At 38.8% G+C, this 27578-nt stretch overlaps 1 protein-coding gene across 1 annotated transcript in view; it reads left to right on the top strand.

Annotated features, from left to right (window-relative positions):
• kif26ba (kinesin family member 26Ba) overlaps nucleotides 1-26655 on the top strand; it is a 188764-nt gene extending 162109 nt beyond the window's left edge. Inside the window, exons 8-15 of the mRNA XM_088935367.1 lie at nucleotides 2846-3108; nucleotides 4777-4960; nucleotides 6760-6919; nucleotides 11452-11614; nucleotides 12130-15532; nucleotides 20751-20953; nucleotides 22553-22703; nucleotides 23104-26655. Coding sequence (XP_088791493.1) covers nucleotides 2846-3108; nucleotides 4777-4960; nucleotides 6760-6919; nucleotides 11452-11614; nucleotides 12130-15532; nucleotides 20751-20953; nucleotides 22553-22703; nucleotides 23104-23252 — 4676 coding nt within the window. The 3' untranslated portion in view covers nucleotides 23253-26655. The remainder of the gene's footprint in view (nucleotides 1-2845; nucleotides 3109-4776; nucleotides 4961-6759; nucleotides 6920-11451; nucleotides 11615-12129; nucleotides 15533-20750; nucleotides 20954-22552; nucleotides 22704-23103) is intronic.
• Nucleotides 26656-27578: the final 923 nt, after the last annotated feature.

Genomic DNA, 27578 nt, shown 5'->3' with positions numbered 1-27578 from the left:
GCTACTCAGTCAGATAAACCTACCTGCTCACTAAAGTGTAAAAACATTATTATGTGTTTTTTACAGGATAATGTGAAACATAAACATTTGCACTTAAAAAAAATATGTCAGAAGTGTCAGAAGATGTAATATATTTAGAAGACATTGTTATAATTCTTACAGCTTACAGTGCCTACTGATCAGCAAGAAGCAAGAAATCATCGGTTTCAGTGATGGAGCTAGTGCTTTTGTTTCCTTCCTTCTCTCCCGTGGCCAATTACCCACATTATCCACATCTTGAAGGAGGGGCTTTCCTGCTTCCTACTTTTCCTACCTTCTAGACCAGTGGTTCTCAAACTGTGGTACGCATACCACTGATGGTATGCGGAGCGCCCCCAGGTGGTATGCCAGATGACCATGAAAATTTGTTGTGTGCACTGAAAAATTAGGAACTAAAAATTTTATGATAAAAAATGTGTACATTTTTCATCTGTGATTTACTTAATCAGTTTCAGAAAGCTTGAGACAGGTTTTCATATTTTCTATTTTAATAAAATTAGTTTATGTGTCAAAATCGCAGCCTACGTACTTAGCTACGTCAATACAACGCTCTCTAATACTTGAGTGTTCATAATCCTCTTGAGCTTTCAGAGACACAGCGTAGCACCACATCCGCCATCACAAGTGATCGAAAATGAATACCTCACAGAAATCAAGTATTATGTCATGGCTGAAAGGAATAGACACCAAGAGTACTGACGCCAGCTCTGATAGATCACACACACCCGTTGAGAATGAGGAGGATTATACATCAACCACTAGGGTTTTACCATATTTGAACATCAAAAAAAAGAGGACACCCTGAGGAACTTTCTTATTGCCTTGTCTGGGAAGGGGGTATGGATGGAGAGGGTTTTCAAAATATCCCATGTGTTATGTTCATCGGTAAAATAATTGTGATAATGTTTTACTGTGTGAAATGCATAAGTCCCCTCTGTCGCAACAACAGCATTTTAATGCCAGATTTTGCAAAATAATCTGTTAATTTGGTTGACGAACTCTCTCCCCGAATTGCCTTTTTCTGTTTGAGTCAACATGAGCTTGCAAGTCAAGTACACCTTTATGTGCCACGGAGACAAAAGTACCAGGCTTACACACCAAACATTCAGCTTCCCAGTCTTTTCTGCCACTTCGAAAACATGGAAATTTATTTTTTAGTTCTGCTGTGAATTTACACTTTCGCTTTGACATTGTGTTTTAGGGTAGGAAAATTAAAAGCAAAATAGTTAAATGAATCTACTGTAGCTGATAAGATATACTGTACAAGATGTGAAGAAGAGATGCTTATTTTTACTCACATTTTGCATATAGGCTTTCTTCTTTGTCCCTTTCACAAGGCCTAGACTATTTTTTCTTCTATTTTCTATTCTTGACCTTCCATTTTGCTTGGGCAAGTGTTGAATACCCCAGTTTTTGTTGAAATACCATGATTTGTGTTGGGCTGTTGTTGTACTTCTTTAAATGTCTTATCCTGCATGGATGGATTCATCTTATGTTTTTTGGTACAAAGAAAACACTAATTTAAAAAAAACAAGCAACATAAAAGAGAGATTTAAAACTAGTGCTGTAAATGTCACATTATATAACATTTTATCTAATAACTTTAACACTATGTTTAGAATATGTTAACAATGTAAAATACACAGAGGATTTTAATTAAATGGACACAAATGTATTTTAGCCTCCTTGCTATGAGAGAATTAGTACAGAAAATGGCTTTGTATGTATTTATCAATGATGGTGATAGGGTGGTGTAGGACAAGGGGTGAAGATTACTGAATGAGTGACTAGTATAAATGACAGGTTTAAGGACTTTAATTGATTATTCCCAGTGATGTACTATACATGTTTATGCTTTTATGGTTTAGTGTTTGTCAATACAATAAAAGTTGAATTTTATAGAGCACACTTCCTATTGAAGTATCCCAGGGCACTTGTTAAAGATTTAAATGGAAAACTCATGAGCAAATGTCACTCTGTGATTAGACTAGATTTTAGAGCTATCCAAGGCACTGAATGTGATTATGCTGTTAAAATTCAATAGTAAATTCAATGGCACATAATCCGGGATTGAACTAGGCAAAATTGAAGAGATAGTGCTCAGCCCGTCTGCAGATATAAAAACATATGTTTTTTCAACATGGAATATGAAATAAAACATTACTATTACTAAGATGTGAGATCTAAGTCCAGATCTAAAGCATAAAAGAGACATTTCTCATTATGTATGCAATCTCAGTAATAAACGGCATTAATAGGATACTGTGACATCCTTATTCAAATTCCCTCATGGTCAGATCCTCAAGAGTCACCGTCCTCAGGGTTTCATAGACCTCAGACCTCTCAGTAATCTCAGTGTGGAAAATTGTTAAATTCATTCAATGAAGCAAATAATTTGTTCAGTGGCCTAATTAGGAGTTGGAGTAGAACAAAATACAGAAAGTCCTTACAGCCCTGGTCAGCGGAGGTTCAACACCTTTATCCCATTATTATGTGGGAATTCATTAGTCTTGTAATTACCAAATATGACTGCAGATGTACATTTAATGCATCTGCACACCATATTGAGAAACAGAGATGTCAATCAACAGAAAATTTCAGTAAGATGACTATTCATTTTTATTACCCCTTCCCCTTACACTACCTTCTTTTTAGGAGGTGATGGTGATTTAGAAATGCTTCCTTTTAGCGGGTCTTATAAAAAATAAACTAGAAATTCAGTGCTCCATGCATCCTTATTGAATATCGTCACCCTGCTTCCACCTGCAATGTGGCTCTAAACTGCTTCCATTTCTCTGCCTGACAGGAAAGTCATATACCATGATTGGAAAAGATGACTCCATGCAAAACCTTGGAATAATCCCCTGCGCAATATCCTGGCTCTTCAAGTTGATAAACGAGAGGAAGGAGAAGACGGGAGCCCGCTTCTCGGTGCGTGTCTCTGCAGTCGAGGTCTGGGGAAAGGATGAGAACCTGAAGGACCTGCTGTCAGAAGTGGCCACAGGCAGTCTGCAAGACGGCCAGTCTCCTGGAGTGTACCTCTGCGAGGACCCCATCTGTGGAATGCAGGTGAAACAGTCAGAAAACTGCCTCAGATATCAAGATACCATTTGATATTCACAGATTCAACACGCCATAGGATAATGTTACAGTATATCTCAGAATCTACACAGTTAGATTAAACTGGACACTTGAAAAAGAGCCACAGACTAAAAAATGACACTCTGTGCCCTTTCTGCTTGTTGTAAAACAGTTGATGATTTAGTGCTGAATGTTCGTTTCCAGTTGTTATCAGACTGCTTTGTACTGTACACCTTTGAAGCTGTTTGGAAATCCCACAGGGGGAAGGCTGCAAAGAGGAAGCATAAGAGCTTTCTCCCATAAAGCAAGAGCTGTAAAATATTCATAAAATGTAGAAAATGTAGATTAAATAAAGGAAACAAGTTAATATTCCCAGTTTAGCCCCTCGTGGGTACTAACATTTAAATACAGGAATAACAGGCAAAGTCAAAAGAGTAGATAGCGTGCTCCACACACATTAAGTCTTAGTGTAATGTTATTGGGGCAATGATGTGAGCTCTCAAAATAATAATTTACTCTGTTATTGTAATTTTTGCCAAAGCAGATCTTTAAATAATACCAGGACTAGGTTCTGGTTCTGCTTAAACTCAAGGCTTGAAATATATTTTTAAGGATATTCAACTTAAAGCATATACAGTAGGTTTACTTAAATGTTTAAAAAGGAATTTGCTTTTATCAAATTGTAACGTCAATGACAATGTTGATTTGATTAGTCTTGGACAATCCTCTCTAAAACTAATAGCAGAAGCTTTCCGATATTCAATATTTATCCCGCTTTAGAATTTCAGATTCAGTGCCTTGGGTTGTCAGTTGGGGAAAGAGAAATGTCTTTTTAAGCAATAAATACAGTCTTTTCAAAATATTTTATTATTATTATTATATAGCGCTTTTTTGGACACTCCACTCAAAGCATTTTACAGGTAATGGGGACTCCCCTCCACCACCACCAGTGTGCAGCCCCACCTGGATGATGCGACAGCAGCCATAGTGGGCCAGAACACTCACCACACACCAGCTATCAGTGTGGAGGAGAACAGAGTGATAAAGCCAGTTCATAGATGGGGATAATTAGGAGCCCATGATTGATAAAGGCCAATCAGAAAATTGGCCAGGATGCCAGGGTAACACCCCTCCTCTTTTCGAGAAACGCCCTGGGATTTTTAATGACCACAGAGAGTCAGGACCTCGGTTTTACCTCTCATCCGAAGGACAGCACCTTTTTACAGTATAGTGTCCCCGTCACTTTACTGGGGCATTAGGACCCGCACAGAGTGCAGGCCCCTACTGGCCCCACTAACACCTCTTCCAGCAGCAACCTTTTTTTTCCCCAGGAGGTCTCCCATCCAGGTACTGACCAGGCTCACACCTGCTCAGCTTCAGTGGGTTGCCAGTTGTGAATAGGGTTAAGCCTGTGAACCTATTCTTTATGCCAGTCCTCCCCGTGTAGGTGGTTGTAAAACAATCTGCCTGGAGAAGGCAAATATCTGATGAACCTAAGTTATCTATTTTTTATCCAATCTTTGCGGCCAGAGTTAGGATCACAATCTGCATAAGAAATTTATACATTTCCGTGTCACCGTAATACAGTACATGCACACAAGCCCTGTGACACATGCGACCCCTGATCTTGTGAATGCTTCCCACTCTCCCACCTAGCTGCAGAACCAAAGCGAGTTACGGGCGCCCACTGCCGAGAAAGCCGCCTTCTTCTTGGATGCGGCCATCGCCTCCCGACACAGCAGCAAGCCGGACTGTGACGAGGACGAGCACCGCAACTCCCACATGCTGTTCACTCTGCACATCTACCAGTACCGCATGGAGAAGAGCGGCAAGGGTGGCAGTAAGTCCGGCAGCGCCGTCTTGTGTCCGGCAAGCTCCCAGTCTTTCATGGCAGCAAGTGTTCTGCAAGATGGGAGTGGATTCTCCGCACTCGCTAAAGTGAACAGAGCAATCAGCTCTGATCAGCGTAGAGCAGTCATTTTTCAGTCCAGCCCATATGGGTATTAGTTGACTGACCTGATTATATATTTAATACACACATTAGTCATATTTTTGAATGAATTAGCTGCTGATTAATATAAATGTATAATACCTACGGGACTGTAGACCAGAATGGCTTTTTGATCACTTATTTCTTTGTGTTAGCCTGTTTGATTCTGGTTAGCATGTACCACATATAGTGCATACTGTATATTCGTCCTTTCACTATGCTTTATGGGATTGGGGTGCATAAATTCCATTTACACAGTGCTTTTCCTTTTTTAAAACTTGTGAAGTGTAGCCTTGTCACATCTTGGCACTGTAGCTGTAACACAATCTGGCTACAAAGAGCATGAACCATTTCCCTTATCATAAAATAGCCCATGCTTAATACTGTGGCATCTGGCTTTGATATAGGGGCCTCACAGAAACTGAAAATAAAACCTGCTGTTTACATTTTGCCATTTGGAGTCATAATTAAAATTTTTCAGGAATGAAGTACATATAATTTATGTAAAAACACTTTCACGTCCAAAGAGCTCACAAATTGAAGCAAACAACTAGGACACTGGTTTTGCTTCTTACTGTAATAAAGCAATCCAAGAGGTGGTTATCTAAAAACTAGTCAAGAATCTGCAAAGATATAATATCATTAAAGTTGACGTATGGATGCAAAATGTGTAGGTGTCATTATTGTCTTTGGATTCTAAGCAGTCATCTAAAATGAAAAAGTGAGCTCAGACCTCAGTTTAATAAATTATGAAAGTTCTGAACACATCACACATACAGTATAAAATATATTTTACCTTTTTGAGTCCAAGGAAATTTATGATTCTGTCCTCAGTGGTGAGATGTAAAATTGGATGATACAAATTCTACTGGAATATCTTGTACTCCTGGTTTTCTACATACACACTTTGTATCAGATGGATATATGTCAGGGTCTGAACTTCAGAATTGTGTATGTCTTTCAGAAAATCTAGGCTTTCTTTCGCTTTTTATTCCCTTGCAATCCATAAAAGCAGTAAACTTTCTGTACATTTAGATGCCCGAGGAACACAAGGGCAACAGTAGACCTGGATTGTTTTTCCTCTCAAGCTGTGTCATAGTGCTCTGGGAGTGAATAGAGGGACATGTGATTTCTGTGTCAGTAAAAAATACATTGAAATGACAAAATGACCTTCAAGCTAACAAGCAAAGATGGGTAAAAAAAAAGATTTGGCAATGGGCTACGATAAAAGCTGAGTTTTCTATTGAAGTTGACTCCGATTACAACAGTGAAGCTTTACAGAAGTGATAAGAGCAAGATGTTCTGGCTAAAACCTCTTCTCCATTTTTATGAGTGGTTATGCTGAGGACTGAGCAGTGCATCTGTGGGTTCAAAATTCTTTGAATGACATGACTTGATTATCCAACTTAAATACTTAAGAGATCAGGCTTGAGGGTCATTGCAGGTTGTTTTGGCAGGAAGTATGTTTTCTAGTTCTTTGTGTTCTGCTAAGGTTGAAGCCATCAGTAGGCATTTAAGTCATCTGAGGCTTAGCATTGGAGAAAAAACCATGTTTGTTCAAATATGTAGAAGTACTGTATCATTATCCTTCAAGTTAACTAAGCGTGACCCAAAGAGTCAGACCCTTCTCTCCCTCTCTCTTGTGCTAGTGTCCGGGGGGCGAAGCCGGCTGCATCTCATCGATCTGGGCAGCTGTGTGAAAGTACTCAGCAAGAACAGGGACAGCAGCTCTGGACTCTGTCTGTCACTCTCTGCTCTGGGGAATGTCATCCTCGCTCTTGTCAATGGCAGCAAGCACATTCCCTACAAGTAAGCTTTTTTTATTACGTCTAGCATTTGACTGACTGAGCTGTGGTGAAAAAATCACAATTTGATTTGAGTATGAAGTATAAAGTCTTCGTAGATGTCTGTTTTCTTGCTGATATGGGTTTAAAACTCAGCTTTAAATTGAGGCATTCCCTGCTTTTTAAGCAACCACATACTGTACTGTAGTGGCATCATTTTCACTAACACTTTGTCATTGGACCTTCGTTAGCATACCTGCACTGGCAGCAGGAATCTTTTTTTGTCTTAGACAGTAAAACTAGAATGAGCATGAGGATTGGATGTTGGATTAGCAGTTTCTGTTGCAAAAGATGTTAAAGAACCTCAAGCCACAGCGCTAAAGAAAGATGGCTTGGCATGAAATAATTGATAGCTGGATTCAATAAAGTCTGTTTTCTAATGTGCCAGATCCTTTCCCGACCTCCTGGGCATTTTAATTTAAATGTACTGAATTTACATTGCAAAACACAGCGTCAGTTTAAGCAGGAATTGTAAACACTCCAGAGAGCTCAACTGTAATTAGAGTTTCAGGCCATTTAGATGAACTGTAATATTATGGGATGATAACTTAAATGTGGAACATAAATTCTCTGCAGAAGTCACTGATCCTCTGTTTCATGTAATTAGAATTAAATAGCTGCAATCTCAGCCTTTTTTTAGAAAAAAATAGTATCATATACAGTACATGCCTACATTGTACGATGTTGTACCAGACATTTTGGTCTGCTTTTAAAACAATTAGCGATACTCATGAAGAAAAATCCAATTATTTATGCTTTAAATTTGTCCACAAGCGATTTCATGCTTATTAAATGAATAATAATCATGCTTCCATCAAGTTAAGCTGTACCTCATATACTGAAAGCCTCAACACAAGGTTAAAATTCACTAGTTTAACTTTTTCCCATAAAATGAAATATGAAAATGAAATGTAAAATGAAAATCCCGAAAAATGTTACATAGTGAGCATTTGCCAACAGCTATTAATGAAAAAAATATTACTACATACAATTTACAGGAAATGTACTGTAAGACTTCTGACAGATTACTGTATAATTAGCATATTTTGCACTGACCACAATGTCTTGTTTTAAGAGGCCATTAGACTGAGAAATTAATAAAGGATAATAACTTGATTCAGGACTAATGGGCTATTCTGCACACACAAGACAAGGGATGATGGGATTCCCCTAATTCAAGGCAAACCGTTTTCATTAAAGGTGCTACATGGTAATACACAAAACAATTTAGTTCGCTATCATAAGTAGTGGTTATATAAGAGTCTGTCTCTCTTTCTCTTCCTTTTTGTCAGTTATGTTTATAAAAGTCTAGTGTTGTAGTGAGACTAAACTGGTAGTTTGAGATTCTGAAATATGAATTTGATTGCTTGCTAGACACCACACAACCAAATGTGGTAACTATTTTTTGGATAGAAGAAATAATATATGTGACTGGAATTGAGCTTGCAATGCTATTTCTCAAATATTCTCTATTGGGATAATGTATAGAGTTTATACCTTTACTTTATCAGGTTACAGTGTATTATGTTATAGTTAAACCTTTATTAATATTACTTAGAGACTGTGATAAAGTTTATCATTACAGACAACTGTTATTACTGAAGCTCCATGTAACACTAAATATTAACAGACCTGACAGAACAGACAACAAAGTGTTAAGCCTTGTGTGCATCATAGATCTGAAGTGAAGGAGAAAGGGTAGGTGTTGCAGTCTTCTGTTCATAGTGTAAGTGTACTTAACCATATAAGGTGAGAGGACACAAAAACGGATAACTTATCAACAGAATTAAATGTGTACAGTTTCTGGTAGTGCAATAGTTTTTAATAAGGAAATCAAGGGCCATTCAAGATCCCCGAGTCTTTTTTTAATAAAAAAGACAGCACCATAAATGATTTGATGAAATGCCATGTTGCTAAGCAACAATCAATAACTTTCTAATGTCATTTTTATGATCTAGAATGCAAATAATAAAATTATGTAATGGTCTAATAATGAATCATCTCAGTAAAAAATAGAATTTCAGATAATATTTTTGAAAAAATAATTGAATGTCATACTATCCTGAATGTGTGTATGAAATTTCAAGTTAACATGAAGGTAAAAATGGAAATTAAAGAGTGAATTAATTAAATTATACAGCAGAAAACAAGAATGACTCTGCTGACTATTGCACTGTGATTGAGACACAATCCTATTCATATAGCCTGTCTTTAATCATAACTAACGTACTACAGTATATGCACTGTATGGAGGTAAACTGGAAACATGGAAGACAGTTTTATCTTTTCTGCTTTGGTGCTTTAGAGTGAGTTTATTGTTACAGATAACCCTTGAGAGCAGGTATAGGAATCTAAACTTTATTTTTGAAAATTCATCTCTTAAGGTTCAGTTCTACCCACAAAGCAAATGGAGGTAATCCATCATCCAAGCCCATGTTTACCAAGAGGAGTTCATTGCCTCATTAGCAATTATAAGGATACAAGGATTTATTCTGAAAAGCATGACACATCAAAAGTTCGCTTTCCTGATTATCCTGTTCTGGGTCTTTTCACACGCTCACACAGGACAAAAAAGAAGATAAATCAAATTATAGATGATTGAAAATCCTAGATAATTGCCCACTTTAGGTGTTTCTATCAATTCAAGATATAGATAAACATTTTAGTTTTAATTGTATGTGTTTTCCAGAAATATGGGGATGCAGGATTCACTCTATTGCACGCTGTAAAGTAACGTGAAGAAGATTTACTAATTTAAAAATAAATCAGAAATAAAAATATACAATATAACATACGTAAATTGGTTTCAAGGCTAAAGCCTATGATGTAGTCCATTAATTTAGCTCGTTAATGTACTTTTAAGGAATGCATGGAGTCCAAAAGTGAGAGGTATGGATGTAAGGTTAGGTTTTCTTGTAACAGTGCTCAATTTGTGAACCATTTGTTCTGAGGCTCCTGTTCATGTACTGCAAACATTATGTGTTCTCCTCATACACAACAAGCTGACATTAAATACTAGCAGGCTAACAGAGGCTTACAGAATAAACTGTGCACTTTGATCTAGACACTTACAGTAGGTCAGAGGACCAGGTCGATATATTCCCTGTTGATGTAAAATTCCAGGTTGATTCATTAAAGAGATGAAAAAGTTATTACTACATCATGTGACGCAGTATTTGTGTAGTCTTTTTCTCAGCAGTATGATGTATCATAAGAGTTTTCGGTTTTTGAACAGCAAATACAGGAACTGGTATAAAGTTAAAATATTCTAAATTAAGAATATTTTTTAATACCGACCAGACTTGGAATCCCCAGGTGTATGTTTTTCATGTCTCGGCTCACAGCTATGAATTCCATGACCGCCCATCGGGGAGAATGAGGAAGCGTAGGCAGACTCCTCTGCCAGGCCAGCCTTTCAGCCACTGGTCTAATATCACATCACAGGCAGCAGAGCCCTGACTGGCTTAGCGCTGATTGGAGGAGAAGTGTATCCCTCACTGACAGCACTGTCTGCTCGCAAGTGCCTGGGAGGCCACAGGGGTCACTGTTCCTGAGAGCCAGGAGAGCCCTGACTGACGAATCTCGCCCTGCCCTTGTCTCTTGGGGAATCCTAGTCACAGCACAGGCTCGAACCCATGATCATAGAGCTCCACTTGTGCTTAGTCAACTGCCCTTACCGCTAGAGCAGCTGAGGAGCCTGTTATGCACTTTTTAAAATAATTTTTCCTCCAGTTTAAATGTTAATTTTCTGTCTGAAAAGGGTGAATTTGTCAAGGCCTTTAAGACAAAGTAAGACCTGCAGCACAACCTGCTGGGACAAGCGAACTATAGCTGAATATAAAGCAAAACCCTCTTTTTAGGAGAGGATAATCTAGATCTATTTAAATAATAATAATAACTTTTTAGTTATACTTTCTTTTGAAAGTGCTTTTATTGCTTCTTAATAGGACACATGGCTCAGTGGTAGTTCAGATCTTATACTCTCACAAAGGCAATGTCTGTGAACAGAACAAAACCTGTAGTGCTTATAGATGCATCTTTCCAGATCCATGCATGAGCTCTTAATCGGCGATTAATTTTCTTATCCAGTTGCAGAAAGCTGTATAACAGTGATATGTAGTGCCTGAAACAGAAATGCATATTTCAAGACTGGCCTGAACTACCACTCCTGTAGGCTGTAACATTTTTAAAATTAGAATTGCTAACAACGTGAGCAAATGAGAATATAAACCTGAAAAACAAGAAACCCTGTGAGCGTATAAATGATAGAAACCTACTACACTTAGCTGCCTTAGTCTAGACTAGAAAGGGTACATTTACTGTACATAGTCTCCAATGCTTAGGGGAACGAAATTGCATTTGCTGTCAAGGATATTAAATTAAAATTAGTGAGCACTACCTCATTGGCATTGTGTCCAGAAATAGAACTGTGTTGTCATCGTTGTAACAGTGTGCACTGCGGGCACTGAAATGCATCTCTTTTTTTTCTCTGTGCAGGGACAGCAAACTCACCATGCTACTCCGTGAGTCACTGGGGAACATGAACTGCCGAACCACCATGATTGCACATATCTCTGCAGCTCCTAGCAACTTCGCAGAGACGCTGTCCACCATCCAGATTGCATCCCGTGTTTTGAGGATGAAGAAGAAGAAAACTAAAGTAAGTGTCTTAAGGAGAAGTATGCCCAGATTAGTGTCACAATGTTTTTGTTGGCTTTCTCTTAGACGAAAAGATGTAATGTTCTCAAATATGCACATCAACCCCAAAATGAGTATCATGCATTATGTTTTGGATATAGTTTACAAAATCAGTTTTCCGACATTGGTTGACCCAAAGTATTTTAATTTTGCACACCTGGATTTGGACATTTCCAGCAGAAAGAAGAACATATCGGGCTGCCTTCACACTTTTGAGACTTTTGTCCATATCATTTCCCTTGCAGTGTGAAGAGTTCACTAAATATTAGTTTAGTGATCATGGTAAAAACATAAAACAATTGTGTTCACCCCAAATGTTCAACATTTTATGCATGAACCTGCTGCGCACATATGCTATTGGAATATTTAATAATTTAATTTGATATTCTTACATAATCGAAGATCTCTTAGTTACATAAGGCTTTTGAAATCAGATAAAATGTGCGTAACAATTTAGCGTGTTTTCTGTCTTTAAAGCAGTACACTTCAAGTTCTTCTGGCGGCGAAAGTTCTTGTGAAGAAGGAAGAATGCGCCGCCCCACCCAGCTGAGACCCTTCCATTCCAGAAATGTGGTTGACCCAGAACTTCCTCTGCTGCACCTGTCCAGTGATCCAGACTACTCCTCAAGCAGTGAACAGTCCTGTGATACTGTCATCTATGTGGGTCCCAATGGCTCTGCATTGTCTGACAAGGAACTGACCGACAATGAAGGACCTCCAGACTTTGTGCCCATCATTCCATCATTACAGAAGAACAAGATAGAGCCAGGGAAGCTACAACAGCTGGTGCAGGAGGAAAGTGCCGACACTGGCAAACACGAGAAGGACTGCCTGAAGTGCAACACATTTGCTGAGCTTCAGGAGAGGTTGGAGTGCATTGATGGTAGTGAGGAGGTTACTAAATTCCCCTTTGAAGAGGTTCCTGCAAATCCAGGGCCCAAGTATGAATCATTGCTGACACAAGGACCTGAAATAAAAACGGCTTCTGAGTCTCATGTGTCTGATAAAGTGTCTAACGGACAGCAACAGCAACAATTAAAGGAGGCTCTTCAGAATGCCATTGTTCCTTACACTGAGAGTATTCTCACAGCTTTGCCAAGTATTTCTACATTTTCGTCAAGCAGGAGTGTCACAGGGAGTAGCAATATACAGGCTGGTTCTTTGCAGAATGCCCAAAGTTCCACTCTTTATAGTAGCAAGGAGTCTCTCAATACTACCAGCTCCGGGGAAGCAAAACCGCGTCCCATGGGATCTCCCAGATTGGGTATCGCCAGCTTAACCAAAACCTCGGACTATAAGCCACCTTCTTCTCCATCCCAGCGCTGCAAGGTGTATACTCAGAAAGGCGTTTTGCCTTGTTCAACCCCCCTATTATCACAGAGTGTGAACAAGGACAATGGAAAGTCCTCCACTGAGTCTTTGCTGCAACCTGAAGTCAGAACATCACCTGTGGGAATGAGCCCACAGGTCATGAAGAAGTCCTCTTCTTCCACTAGTGTTGGATCCACTGAGACCTCACCAGAAGACGTTACTCAGCAGTCAGTGGTGAATAGGAAGGAGGTGAAAAGCACAACGACAGTGACAGTGCAGCAGCCTCTTGAGCTAAATGGAGAGGATGAGCTGGTGTTCACTTTGGTGGAAGAATTAACCATCAGTGGCGTGATGGAAAATGGACGGCCTACCAGCATTATCAGCTTTAACAGTGACTGTTCTGTCCAGGCCCTGGCTTCTGGCTCTCGTCCAGTCAGCATAATTAGCAGCATCAGTGAAGATCTGGAGTGCTACTCCACCGCTGCAGCTTGCACCACGGCTACAATTTCAGAGGTTAGCATTACCAAGTTCCTGCCGGTCCCCAAAAGGGATGTAGAAGCCTTGACATCCAGTAGCCGCTGTTCTTCCATCAGCTCTTGGCTCAGTGAAATGAGCACTGGTAGTGATGGAGAGCAGTCTTGCCACAGCTTTGTTGCCCAACAGTCCTATGGACAAGGAGAGGCTATGGCAGATCTCCATCTAACTGACCTGTCAGAAGATGTACATAATGATGTACATGATGATTCTCTTCAGCATCGGAATGGGGGAGGTGAGAGTCTGCTTGCTGCTGCAGAGAAAGTTCATGAGAAGAGCCTGTCTAACAAGGTATCTCCTCTTAAAAACTGTAAGGTATCAACCATGGGCAAAACAGCAATTACCATTTCTAATGTGCCCACTTTAGTCTCAGACAGCTATATACCCATCAAGGCAAATATAACTGTTCATCCATGCATTGCAGTGAAACCAGGGTCTCTGCAGGATTCGAATCAAGAATGTTCTGCTTTAAAGTCCCTTCAGATTAAAGAAACCAAAGCACCAGCTGTTCCTGTGTCCAGTGATATCAAATTTGATGATCCCTGGCTGAAAAGAGAAGATAATGATGAGCCCAAAGCTAAAGATGTTATTTCTGAAGCAAAATTGGAAAAAAGGGCCTCAGATCCAATGAGAAACTGGAACTCTGCTGATAGATTCAGTTCAAGTAGTGGGGAAGTCGCCAATTCCCCAGTGTACTGTGACAACCTAAAGAGAGTTGTCGATGGGTGTGAGATGGCTTTATCTGCTTCTGAGAGCCACAGTCCTGTTTATTCAGCTGAGGTGCTTAAAACAGGGAGTCTGCCTAGGGGATGGCACCGCTTGAACAAGCAAGATGATCCTGAAGAGTCCTCCCTTCGTTTCATGGGTGGGGACTGTAATGGCATAGGGGCTACGACTTCAACTCCTTGCAGCCCAAGAGCCACACTTGAAAGGAGGGGAATGTCAGCAAAGCAATCCATTCTTTCCAGGCCTAAAGGAATCCCACCGCTGCCTCCTGTTAGAAAATCCAGTCTGGACCAGAGAAATAGAGCAAGCCCCCAGCATGGGACTGGCAGTAGTCAAACAGTAAACCAGACACTTACTTTCATAGGAAGTACTCCTGATGACCTGGGAAGCAACGGAAAACTGAAAGGTCCAAATGTAGAAAGCAGCAGTAGGCTCTTCAGTGCAAAGTTAGAGCAGTTAGCCAACAGGACCAATTCCCTTGGAAGGTCCCACGCTGGGCATTATGACTGCTTGTCTTTAGAAAGGGCTGAGAGCCTGACTTCAGTTGGTTCCAAGACTAGTCTGGGAAGAGACAGTACCATGCCTAGGACAGGCCGGAGCCTCAGCCGTGGCTCTGTGTCTTCACCCACAGGTTCGAATGGGAACAACAGTACACCTCAGTCTCCCAAGTCAACACAGTCGAAGATTTCGGCAGTCAGCAAACTTCTCCTTGCCAGCCCCAAAGCTAGAAGCTTGTCCGCATCCAGCACCAAAACACTGAGCTTCTCCACCAAGTCTCTCCCTCAGTCTGTGAATAGGAGTTCCAGCTTACCTCCCAATGGAAAGAACCAGATTTCCTGGTCCACGCAGTCCCTGAGCAGGAACCGTGGCTCAGGACTAGCTTCCAAACTGCCCTTGAGAGCTGTCAATGGACGAATCTCTGAACTGCTCCAAGGGAGCAGTGGCTCACGATCTGGGCATGCCCGGGGGGCCTCAGACTCTGAAGAAAGAGCAGTGCCTGGAGATGAGAAGCCTGTCGTTCAGACACTGCCTTCACCCTACAGCAAGATTACTGCTCCCCGCAAGCCCCACCGCTGCAGCAGTGGCCATGGGAGTGACAACAGCAGCGTTCTGAGTGGAGAACTACCTCCTGCCATGGGGAAAACAGCTCTGTTCTATCACAGCGGGGGCAGCAGTGGCTATGAGAGCATGATTCGAGACAGTGAGGCAACAGGAAGCGCCTCATCCGCCCAGGACTCCATGAGTGAGAACAGTAGCTCTGTTAGCGGCCGAAGGAGTCTCAAAAATCCAAAGAAAAGGAACAATACAGGTAAAGCCCCCTCATTGTTTAGTTTTTTGACCTCCACATGTAAAGTGAATGGTCCGTGTGACAGCTATACAGTGTAACCTGGTAAATATTCACCTTTGCCTTTTACAGCAAACGAAATGCTATGGTGAAGATGATTTCTTGAGGGTAGGGAAATGGTACTGCTTCCATTTTGGTAAATGACAGATTCGTGTTCTAATAATATCTCTTCAGTTCTGATAAAAAGCTGTCAAAAAAGGACAACAAAACCACATGGTCTCTGTACCATTACATACGATTTTAATTTTTAAAGTAATCTTAAAATGAAGCTGTTTGTTTAGCGTAGAATTAAATTTGAAAGAAACTGAGTATGTTTAACAATAACCCCTAACTAATGCTCATTCACTAAGAGGGAGAAGCAGCATGGCTAGAATGAATGAACATTTATGATAACGTTTTACAGCACAGCCAGTCACAGACTGTCTTGGGCTATTTACAGTAGTATTATGTATTACTAAATAATACTTATTAGTTTTACTATTTACAGTAGTGATAATAATAAGAAGAACAGTTGACAAAAAAGAACAGTAATTTAATTGTGTAGAATGACAAAATAGAAAGAGGGAGCTTGTCATGGGGTGGCACTTATCTTTTTCCAGAAAATACTAGAACTTTTAAAGTTCACTTAGTATGCTTATGTGTCTGCAATTTGTTGGAAAGAAGGTTTGACCATGTGCAACATGATCCTGTACACGGTCCTCACCGAGGACGGTTCCCTTCTCTCTGTACTGCGTTCTGTGCAGTCATGTACAATGTTGCAGAAAATTAATTACATGTATGTGATTATTTTCTAGAATGCTTCACCTTTGTTCAATTTCTTTTGTCCTCTGAGGTATAAATAAACCACTAGTGTCATGCCGTGCCATTAAATGCATTACATTTCTCAACTGGTTTATAAGGTGTTGGGCCAAGATAGAACAAGAACAATACACATCATAGTGAGCTTGTATTCATCATGTGTACTGTCTAATTTAGTGAGCTACAAATTAAAAAAAACAAAGGATTCCTGATAGGCAGGATTTCCTTTTTAATTACTGGGACATGAGAAGTGCAAAGAGCTTAGAGTGATAGATCAAATCAGTAGTGATAAAGCATGGTGCACCAATTTACAAGTCATTAATTATAATGAAAAAAATACTGCTGGTGATATTCACCCGCAGAATAATGATTAAAGCCATGCCATTTCATTATACTTTCTGGATGTCTTATGCATTTCTCATAAGCTAAGCTCAAGCACTGATTTTGCAAGCGTTAACGGTCAGTGCAAAGCAGCTATATATTTTTTGTTGTTTACAATTAAGGAAAAATACCTAACAAAAGTAGCACAAATTAATTAAAAATAATCAACATAACTTTAAACATTACAAATCAAACATAAATGTTTAGTAAATGAAAGTTTGTATGAGTACAGTATTATGACTAGAATATTGTGATTTTATACAGTATCTACAAAGGTTTTCTGATGGGGATTGTTAGTAATCATGAGTGCTTTACCTTGATTTTGCAACATGGAGGCCATATTATTAAAATTATTTGACTTTATGAACAAAAGCTCTGCATAGCAGTGTATTATGCAGTACATATTCTTAATTTTACTGCTATTTGTGGTGTAAATCACTAAAATGATAAACATTTGTACCCATTGCAAATGGGCATTTTATACAAGTGACTTTAGACAAACACTCCCAAGGTACTGTATATCAGGGAATACAGTATGTAGATTCAACACTCTGCAGTTGAATCTACAGTTTTGCCCTAACCACCACTCCACACAGCTGACCAATAATAACAGTAGTAGACAAGGAACGACCTTCGGGTGGGAGTGATCATAAGTCACAGACATAGGGTACTTGCTGTTGCAGTTGAAGAGTAAATTACTCTTTCAGTTGTAAAGCTCTTGTCAACATCTTCATTTACATTTCGGAAAAACTAACTAATAAAAAAGCAATAATCCAGCACCTCTCTCAAACACTGTGACAGAGTCCAATACAATGTGGTAGAACGAAAAGTACAATGTTTTTGTTATCATCTGCTGACAACTGTTGTCAGCTGAAGGTGGGCACTTCTTAAATGGCAATCTTGATTAGTAATGAGAAAGAGTCTGGTATAGTACCTCTTATAGCACAGTGTCCCCAGCCACAATACCGGATCATTGTTTTGTGAAATTCTGGTCCACAGGGAAAAGCACATAAACAGATCCTCTAATAGCACAATAGTATCCTGATTTCCCACTGGGATGTCTCCTATTCCAATACTGACCAGGCCCAGCCTTGCTTAGCTTCTTCAATCTGACATGATCAGGCTACAGGGTGGTAATGTGTATTAAACAATAGTTGTACCCAAAACATAAAAAAAGTATCATACTACGATAATGTTATTATCAATAAACAAGTGTTTAGAAAGGCTCCAAGGCAGTTAGAACATCCAAAAAAACAGCAAAATTTAGCCGAAACCAAAGATGAACTGTATTTAGGAGGTTATACAGAAAATATGTTTTTTCTACTAAGACATATTAGAGTGAGGTGGAACCCACCCAAAACAAAATGCCCTAAAATCTTCTGTGTAAATAAAATCAAGGCACCACATTAAATGCTGATAAGCTTTGCTCCTGATTTTGATACCTGTTGCAGTACAGAGGTAACAAAGATTATGACATGCCTGCTGTTGAGGCAGCTGCCTTTTGACATACTGTACCGTGAGTTCCAGTCACTTTCTGGAGAATGAGCGTTAATGGAGAAGTGATATCTCTCTCACTGCTGGCACTGCGCATTCGCGGACACTCTATCAAACACCAGTGGCACTTGGCTAGCTGTGTGACTCTTTTTATTCCAATCTCCCAGCCACAGACAGCTAATGACAGATCCACATACTGTACTCCAGGTTTGAGTTGGTGTTGCATATAGCTTAAAGGGCTCAACGTAGTGCTCAGTGCAAGTGATCCAAATGCCCCATTTTAGCTCATTTTTGATCAGGGAGAGAGTGGAGTACTCTCTGCTGACTAGGCTGATTGAAAATGTACAACTTAAGCCCCCATTTTACATAAAAAAGCAAAAAGCATGAAAGAGTGGAATATGAGTCCATTACTGTCAGTATTGTGTAACAACAGGATTGGAATTATGTTCTCAATCCCTTAGACCTTCGTGATAAGCAATATATTTTGCTCATGACTTGTTTTGGGTACCACCTTTCTCCCAGTCTGCAACAATTATATTGATTCCCACCAAAGCAAGAACATTAAATTGTAAATGCAATGAAAGTGGGCATCATAATCACATTTTGAATGTTTGATTTTCAGTACAAGCTGGGGGCCAAGTTGAATAAGCTTGTGGCTAGAGAGAAAGCTGGAAATTATTTAATCGGTTGAATAGAGTGTCTCTGGCTTTGAGAATGATAGATGTTGACGGATATTAGTTAGATGGATACGAAACAGGATAAGAAAAAGGTACTAAATGAATTTGCTGAGAATTACAGACGTCTAGATAATTATACTTGTTTTGGCCAGCAACTACACAGGCCATTAAATGACTCACATCCCTGTGTTTTCAATCAAATAATAAATTGCTATGGCTACTAATTTGCATGCAAATATACAGTATACCACTCATAAATTACTCAGAAGAGGGCCTGTTAATATGTGTCATGGCCTGATAAGACCTCTGAATATGTTACGTTTATCTCCTTGGCACTAGTAACTAGCCTCCTCTACTGCTTCTTTACACTATATATGTTCACAAACGGTATTCTTGAATGCTTTTAAAAAGACCCAGAAAATAGAACACCTGGGATAACCTAATTTAATAAAGGGTTCTTGGAAGTTTGACATATCTCCTTAATATGTTACACAGGACTTTGTGGAAATAATTTTCCCCAATCTAATTAAAAAAATCACATTTCAGGTATTTTATTTTTTTTATTTCAGTTCATATGTCAAGCATAATGTAGCCTTTAATTTGTGTGGTGTTGTTAAGATCACCTAGGAGACACTTTACAACTTGTTTTAAAAACCATGTGTAAATATATTGTTTCTTCAGGTTTGCAACACACTTGTTAATAAAATGTGATCATTTCTCACCCAGAAATCAAATAATAAAACAAATGAAAATGTTTGATTTAAAACACATTTCAGAGTTATGTCTATATGCATTCCATTGTGATGTAGAACTAGATTTCAGTTCAAAACTCTATATTTCAATACAAATTAGTGCTGACACACAACAAAATTATATCCTTGCGCTAAACGCTGTAAAGCTGAGGTGAACAGAAACAGAATTTTTTAGTGATTATCAACGTTTGTATATATGAGTATTACTAAATGTGTGAAAATATCCTCACAGGGAAAGCAACTCTTGAGAAAAATACATTGTGGGTACAAAAGTACCTCACAAGGTAAATTACCCTACTTAGTTATAAACTGGACAGCGGCATCCTTTAAAACTAAAAGTGCCAAAACTATTGGTTTGTGGCCTGTTTTCTTCCCACATGGAGTTTTTGTCACTTTGGAACAATATGCTCATAAATAAAAATAAAATATGAGCGCATGGACAGTTCTTACAAAAACAAAAAGAATTTGTGTGTGTGTGTACAGCTATCAGTGTTCAGAAACAAAATTGGAAACACAGAGATACAGCAATTGACCAAAAACAGTCATTGTAAGTAGCTGTAAATGAAGTTAATTTGTTTCACCAGGAATATTTGTTTCATATTGTATTTTCATTCCATGTTGAGTTTTCGTTCACTGGAATGTAGAATAATAGTAATTGCGATAAAAAAGACAAGAAGGGGATGTCTTGAATTCTTGGAGATAATGCATCATTGCACTTCTTCAGAATCAACACTCACGAAGGTGCAAAAAGTGGAAACTGCAGTAAAATGCCTTTGAGACCAGAAACAGGAGGCATCTCTTCACACAAATGATTGTATGAATTTGAAACAAGCTGCCCTTCTTTGCTGTCAAAGGTGATACCCCTGGCTTCTTTTAAGAACCAGCTGCATGAGTTCCTCAGATCATTTAACCACTATAAATGAAACAAACTCAATGGGCCTAATCACAAATGGCCTCCTCTCCTTCACAGATGTAAGTCTGTAGGAACAGAATGAAGACCCCGAAAGATAGGTTGTGTGCGTGTGTGTGTGTGTGTTCGCACTCACTAGTAGACTGATGAGGTTTCTCTGGGGTCGGCAGGGTCCCAGAGACGTCGTCTGATTCCTGCCCTGACTCTGGACACCTCGTCTCCAGTTGGGAAGCCCACTCCCAGCCCTGGCCTGCGCTGGGTGGATGGGCCACTGCGGCCTGCACAGAGAGGGATGGCTGAGCCATTCGAGATCAAGGTGTATGAAATAGACGATGTGGAGCGCCTGCAGAGGAGAAGAGGGGCAGGCAGCAGGGTAAGGAACGTGGTCAGGGGACACTTCTCCATATTCCAGTTCATACTATCCTGAGGGTGATGTGAATGAGGAGTGAATTTGATTCCAGTCATTGATAATAGTAAGACATGTTGCTCTGTACTTTCATACACATTGTAGGAATCACAAATGTAAGAGTTGTTATTTTTATGTAAGAAACTTTTATGAAACTTACCCTAATGCATTATAAAACATGAAATTTATACTGTGCCAATATGAAACTTCTTATTCATCTATATTATATGATATTCAGTTAAACATCTGCTAGTACTGAATTTACATTATTAGCGTATAATGCAGTATATAGATAGTTGAAAAGATCCTGTTTGTGTGTATACTGTATGTGCATATCATTTTCTAAAAACTATTCATTAAAACTTTAGGTTTCATTAAAACTCATGATGAATGCTAGTGAAATGTACACTGATAGAAGTATATTTTTTTACTAAGTGAATGAGATTATATTTCCTCCTGTATCTTTTCTGAGTAGATAACTACCATACTTTTTATGTTACATGCAGGTAATTCAAAATATCCTAATTAAACAACCATTTAATTTGTGTTTTTTTTAATAAAATACATACTCGAATACATACTTTTTGACCCTATATCTGGAATTGTTTATTTTAAATAGGATCCATGCAAAATAGTAGGTGTTTTTATTTTCATGTTGATAGATATTAGATTAATAGATATTAGCCAAATATACTATTGTGTGCAACATTTTTCCATATGGTGAGGTTTATAAAGCTTAACATCCATTGGAGTAATTAAAGTACTGTTAGAATTAGTGATTAAAAAAACTGAACTCAAAAGCTTTTACACATTTTTTCCTAGAGCATTAGTTGAACATTTATTGCTCATTAAATATTTAGTAATTATAATTGCTTTGAAGGAGTGGCACAATGGCATAGTTGTTAGCATTGCTGCCTCACAGTGCTGTGGCCCTGGATTCAATTCTGGACCTAGGGCACTATGGTCGCTCTGGAGTTAGAATGTTCTCCCTGTGTTCACATTGGTTTCCTCCCACAGTCCAAAAACATACTGGTAGGTTAATCGTCTTCTGGGAAAATCGGCCTTGGTCTGAGTGTGTGCCCTGTGATGGACTGGCGCCCTGTCCAGGGTCTACCCTGTCTTGCACCAGTTGCTTGCCGTGATAGTCTCCCGCTTCCCCACGAACCCATACTGGATGAAGCAGTTAGGAAATGGGTGGATAAAATTCTTTTGAATCACTAACTCTTGTCTAAATATATTGTGCAAAAAATCCTTGAAATTAGTTTGTCCCTTTAGTAGAAAAAGACGTATTTATAGAAGCTTGAACCAGGAGTAATCTGATAACCAACTGGACTGATAGTCATCTGCCTAAAATGCCACCCTTGATATTTGTTTGATTTGTGCTCTTGAAAACAAATAATAAAATCTCTACATGGGGTAGTCCGTTCTATCAAGATTCAGAAACCGTGTCTGGAGGTCTGGCACAGCTAAGTGCAATTTTTTATTATTTCTTGAAACAGCTTGCTTTAGTATAAGACCTGGCATGCTTGCTAATGGTCTCGCACTTTTAATGTTCCTTGCTGCTAGGAGGTGGTCTACTTCAGTGCCAAACTGAAAATTCTGGAGCATCGACAGCAGCGCATTTCTGAAGTTCGTGCCAAGTACGACTGGCTGAAAAAAGAACTGGAGGTGACCAAACAGCATTTAATGCTGGAGCCTGAAAAATGGACTAGTGAATGTAAGTGACATCAGACGTGTCCTTCTTATGTCCGTACATGTGTACATTGATATTTTTATTAAACATTAATGATAAATGGCACTTGTTCTTCAATATGGCAACTTTCTTTTATGTCTTTTATGTTTTATTCATTACTTTTAAAGTGGTATGGTAAAGTGGTAGGAGATAAATAATCACAATACGTAAGAAATGTAAAAGGGAGTTGTGTTTCTTTTATCAAAGGAGATAAAAAAGTAGTTTTATTCTCACATTTATTTAAAACACTGAATGGACACTGATGTAAATTCATGGTATGGTGTGAACACTTCAATAACCTAACATATCCTGTCCTCGGACCTGCATCAGGAGTTGGTCGTGCTTTCGAACCGCTATCTCACATTTTATTTTTTGGTTGTGGCAGTTGACCTGCAGCAGACGTTCGAGGTGGACTCTCTGGAGTACCTAGAGGCCTTGGAGTTTGTCACCGAGCGGCTCGAGAGCCGAGTCAACTTCTGCAAGGCCCACCTCATGATGATCACCTGCTTCGATATCACTTCCAGGCGGCGATAGAGGAGACCTGACACCCTGGGAGCGAGGACTGAATGAAACCATTGGATGTTGTTCGTGGAACGTGTATGGGAAGTGTATGTTTCCTGTTGGGACCAGCAGAAAAACAAACATACAGAAATACTGTAAGAAAGGGTGTATTGGGGAACAGGGCCACGTGTAAGGATTGTTGAGATTTGAGGATGTAATCTCTTTTGAGACCAAAAGAGCACTTTTTGAGAAAAATTTTGAAACTACAGTTGTGTGTATATACAGTTTGCTCTCTTCAAAGGAGCTGACAGATTGCGAACAGAAACTTGCCAAGCAAAGAAAGAGGAAAAAGAAAAGAAAAAAAAGGACTACAAGTGCCTTGCCAAGACTTCAATATCCAAACATTTTTCCCGTATTTGTGTACAGATGGTGCTAGCTTAACTAGATGAAACAAGAAAAAAAATACAGCTTGTTATACTTGGTGTTTTATCCTTCTGACTCGCTGTTTATCAGTACTTTGTATTTGTATTGTTATATACTAGTTGGGAAGCGGCATATTATGAACTAAGTGTCTCTTTTTGTTGTTTTTTTTACTTTTTTATTTCTAATGTACTGTTAGACCACTCCGAGTTGATGTTAAAAAAAGGTTTTATACTCTCTGTAATCAATTTTTCAGTTCCTTTTGCTGGTCTCGCACGTTTGCCAATATCTGTCACAGAAACAGAGGAGAAGTAGAAGATGAAAAGAAGAATAGCTACAAGCATGATGGATGGGTGGTAAAGCAGACTGAAACGAAGAGCCATTGCTTGGTATACTATAGTGTTTCATGCTGTTGCTCTTTAGTATTTGTAGCATTTGGCCCTAACTGTCTGACATCTGGAACGTTGTTCCTCCTATTCCCATTCTTAAGTTTAGGCTTTCAAGCCAGTTTTCAGATCAATATTTTGCTTTTGAGCAAATGAGTCTTGGAAGAAAAAGATTTTAAAGTTCGAAAGTGAAGTGCAGTGAAATGCATCTGTAAAAATAAAGTGTTACGGTTTAAAGTAAATACGAAACGCTGTAAACGTCAGGCCCATGAGTACGAACTTCAGGCCTTTATTCTGTAGCCATGAGGAGCTAGATGCCAAGATTGTACTATTGGAAGTATCGCACAGACTCTACAGTTTTCTTGGAAGAATTTCACAGCACATCATAGCTGTGTTATATGTTCTTGCCAGGCTATGTACGTCCTAATCAATGTATTAATGGACAAAAGGTAGCAAGGTCTGATGTAAAAATCATCACGTATTTTTTTTAGTCTTCTGTGTATGGAAAAACGGACACATCGGAAGGAACTGAAATATTTTTTTCATTTTTAAAAAATAGCTTTATAAGAAAACATTGACTCTGTGTGATCAACAGCAGCACACACTTTTTATTAATATTTGTTAATATATGGTGCTTGAATGAGGCGTTTTCAGCTCTAAATGTTTATATATACAGTAGCTTGTTTTCTATTCTGAATTTGCCCCATATGCTTTACCACCCTTGTCACCTTTTTACATTTAACAGCTGGAGCTGCTGTGACTAACACACCCTACCCTTCCCATAGTAATGTATGAAGGATATAATTTATTTGTAAACTCAGGATGCTTGTTTTATGGAGTTGCTTGTATTTTATAATTTATTTACACATTATGGTTTGCAAAGTGCTATGCATTAAAAACTGTACAGTTGCTGAGCCCATTTCATATATATAAATATATATAAAATATATATAAATATATTATTTTTTTTGGCAAAAGCACCTGCCACTGAATTGTATTGGAATGTTTGGTGCATAAGGCTGATATGAACGAGTGATGGCTGGCATTCAAACAATCTCAATTATAATGTGTGCAATGTGTCTCTCTTGTTTTTTTTGATGCAGACATCTTCATGCATCCTTGCAGTAAAGTGAGATCATAAAATATAATGCAGTGTTATATGCAGTACACAGTGGAGAGAATGTTGTTTTCGGAGACTTTTGTCTGTTCACAAGTGGTTGTTATAACAGGTGTGTTTTTTTTTTCATGTCAAAGTGAAGCTACTTGTTTTTATCTTGTCTTGAGGAGAAACCTATATAAAATCCGACTGATCTGCAAGAACTAAACTTAAATAAACAAGGCCATGCTAACTTCGCGTTGTGTTGTGGATACCAGAGGAGAGAAGTATTGTCATTATAATCCAAGGAGATTCTTCAAAAATCGCAAAGGTGGATTTTTATGGGGGGTGGGGGTAGAGGGGGCAACTGTTATTGAGTCTCATTGAAGCTGCTTCTCACACACTGACACCTGTGGTATCCCAAGTAATTCACAGTGCAGATGCAACAAATTACTTGATTCACAAAAAATAAGGCTGTTGACAAATACAATAGTTAGAATGAGGAACTCTCTGGCGATTAAATATGTTGAACCCCTTAATCTGAGAGGCTGTGTTACTAAATGGACCTCTAATCATATGAAATAATATCCTTATGTCTCATATACCAATGGATAAAACAGCTTATTTGCTAACGTCCTCCCTGAGACATATACAGTATAACTGCCATTGAGTACAGTAAATCCAACATATACAGTACAGGAGTTTTTTAGAAAGATGTAGTGGAAAAGTGGGTTAATTTTTTTTTAACTGAGGTCAGTTTCTTTTTTTAAATCATTGGTATCTCTGATAGTCAGGGTCAGTAGCAGAGAGACTGCTGAATAAAGGACAGAAAATGTCAAGGGACTCTAGGTAATACGCTTGCCATCTTTAAAAAATCATTTAGTTTATCCATTTCTCCAAAGTAGCATTATAGTCTTCACTTATATGGCTAAAATCTATGTAGAATACTCTTGTGAATAAACCATAGATTTTACATTTACATTTCATTACGCGATTATGAATGAGCAAGTAATGTGTTCATATTCTGATAATGTTGCTTTGACCTGATAAGCTCTGACAGAAAATGAGTAAAATCTCAAATGGAATGCAAAGTAGTTTTTTTAGGTACATACCGTATATCACTGTCATTGTATACTTCCCGGTATCTAAAAGGTTACATCTTCAATACCTTGGGATCCTCATCACTCCACGACCTGTTATTCCCATTAATAACAGTTTGGGCACATTTATACCCAAAGGATCGTGGGAATACAAACAAGCTACGCAGCCATGTTGTTGAAGCCAATACCCTTGCTTCTTTCAGGAAATGTCTGGAAGAGATCCGTGGATGAATTAACTACCAACTACCAAACAGGTTGGATGGGCTGAATGGCCTCCTCTCATTTGTAAACTTTTTTGGTCTTATTTTCTTACCACATGCCAGTATGGTGCATTGCTGTTGCCAGCCTTCAGATCTTTGTTCAGAAATGTGTATGATGAACATGTCAATTTATGAAGCCTGTTTCTGTGAATAAACAGTATATATTTTCATCCATTTTCACTGCATCTCTTGGTTATGAATGAGTAGCTAAGGTGCGCACATTTTCTTTGAATTTTTTCAGGCCGTCTGATTGTGCAGTATTCATTATGACAGAAAGAAAAGCATCACAAGCTTCTTTTCTGCTTAAAATGTGGTTTTGCAGGAATATTTTCTTTTGTATTCAAGATGCATGCAAAAATGGAAATGTTGTCCCACATTTATTTAGCTACTCTTTTCTGTTTCAATGAGCTGATCTTATTAAACCTTTTAAATTGTGCCATCTAGTGTTCCTGGTTTTCACTCACTAATGTGCATTGTTTTGTGTGTTCATTTGGTTTGAACTAGAATTGCCACTCCTCCCCAGAATGAGTTTTGGAAATAATTTAAGACAATATTGTTAAGTTACATTAGCCAACCAATCTCAGAGTGCCATCAGATATGGAATGGCTTCCAGTCTCCTTCTGATTTTGATTCAGTTTAAATGTTGGAGAAGCTTTCTGGAAAGTTCCCTCTTGTCATGGCTCTGTATGCATCACTGGAAGAAATAACAGTGGACAGCAAAGACTGCAGGTACATGTGAAAGCATAAGAGTGAAGGTAGCACATTTTGTCAGTTTTGTCAGTCTACTGGGACTGACCACCAACCAGGATTCAAGACCTGCGTGTGTAGTGTTTTTAAGTTCTTATGGTAAATGCATTTTGAGCATCCGACGCTGGTCCTATTTATTCTCTCAATAACACTATGAGAGGGATGAGCATGCACCAGTGCCTCAAGAGGATTTAAATGTTCAGACCACTGATATCGTACATATCTACACTGCAGTTCAACTACAGTACCACATGAGCCAGAAAACAATCAACAGTAACTTGAACAGTTGTGCATCAAATGAGGACCTGTTCTTCATGATGCTGTGTCCATAATTGTACCATCAAGCTGCA

This window comes from Atractosteus spatula, chromosome 2, assembly GCF_055471065.1.
Source record: "Atractosteus spatula isolate fAtrSpa1 chromosome 2, fAtrSpa1.hap1, whole genome shotgun sequence".
Lineage (NCBI taxonomy): Eukaryota > Metazoa > Chordata > Actinopteri > Semionotiformes > Lepisosteidae > Atractosteus > Atractosteus spatula.
This window is presented reverse-complemented; position numbering and strand designations above follow the sequence as displayed.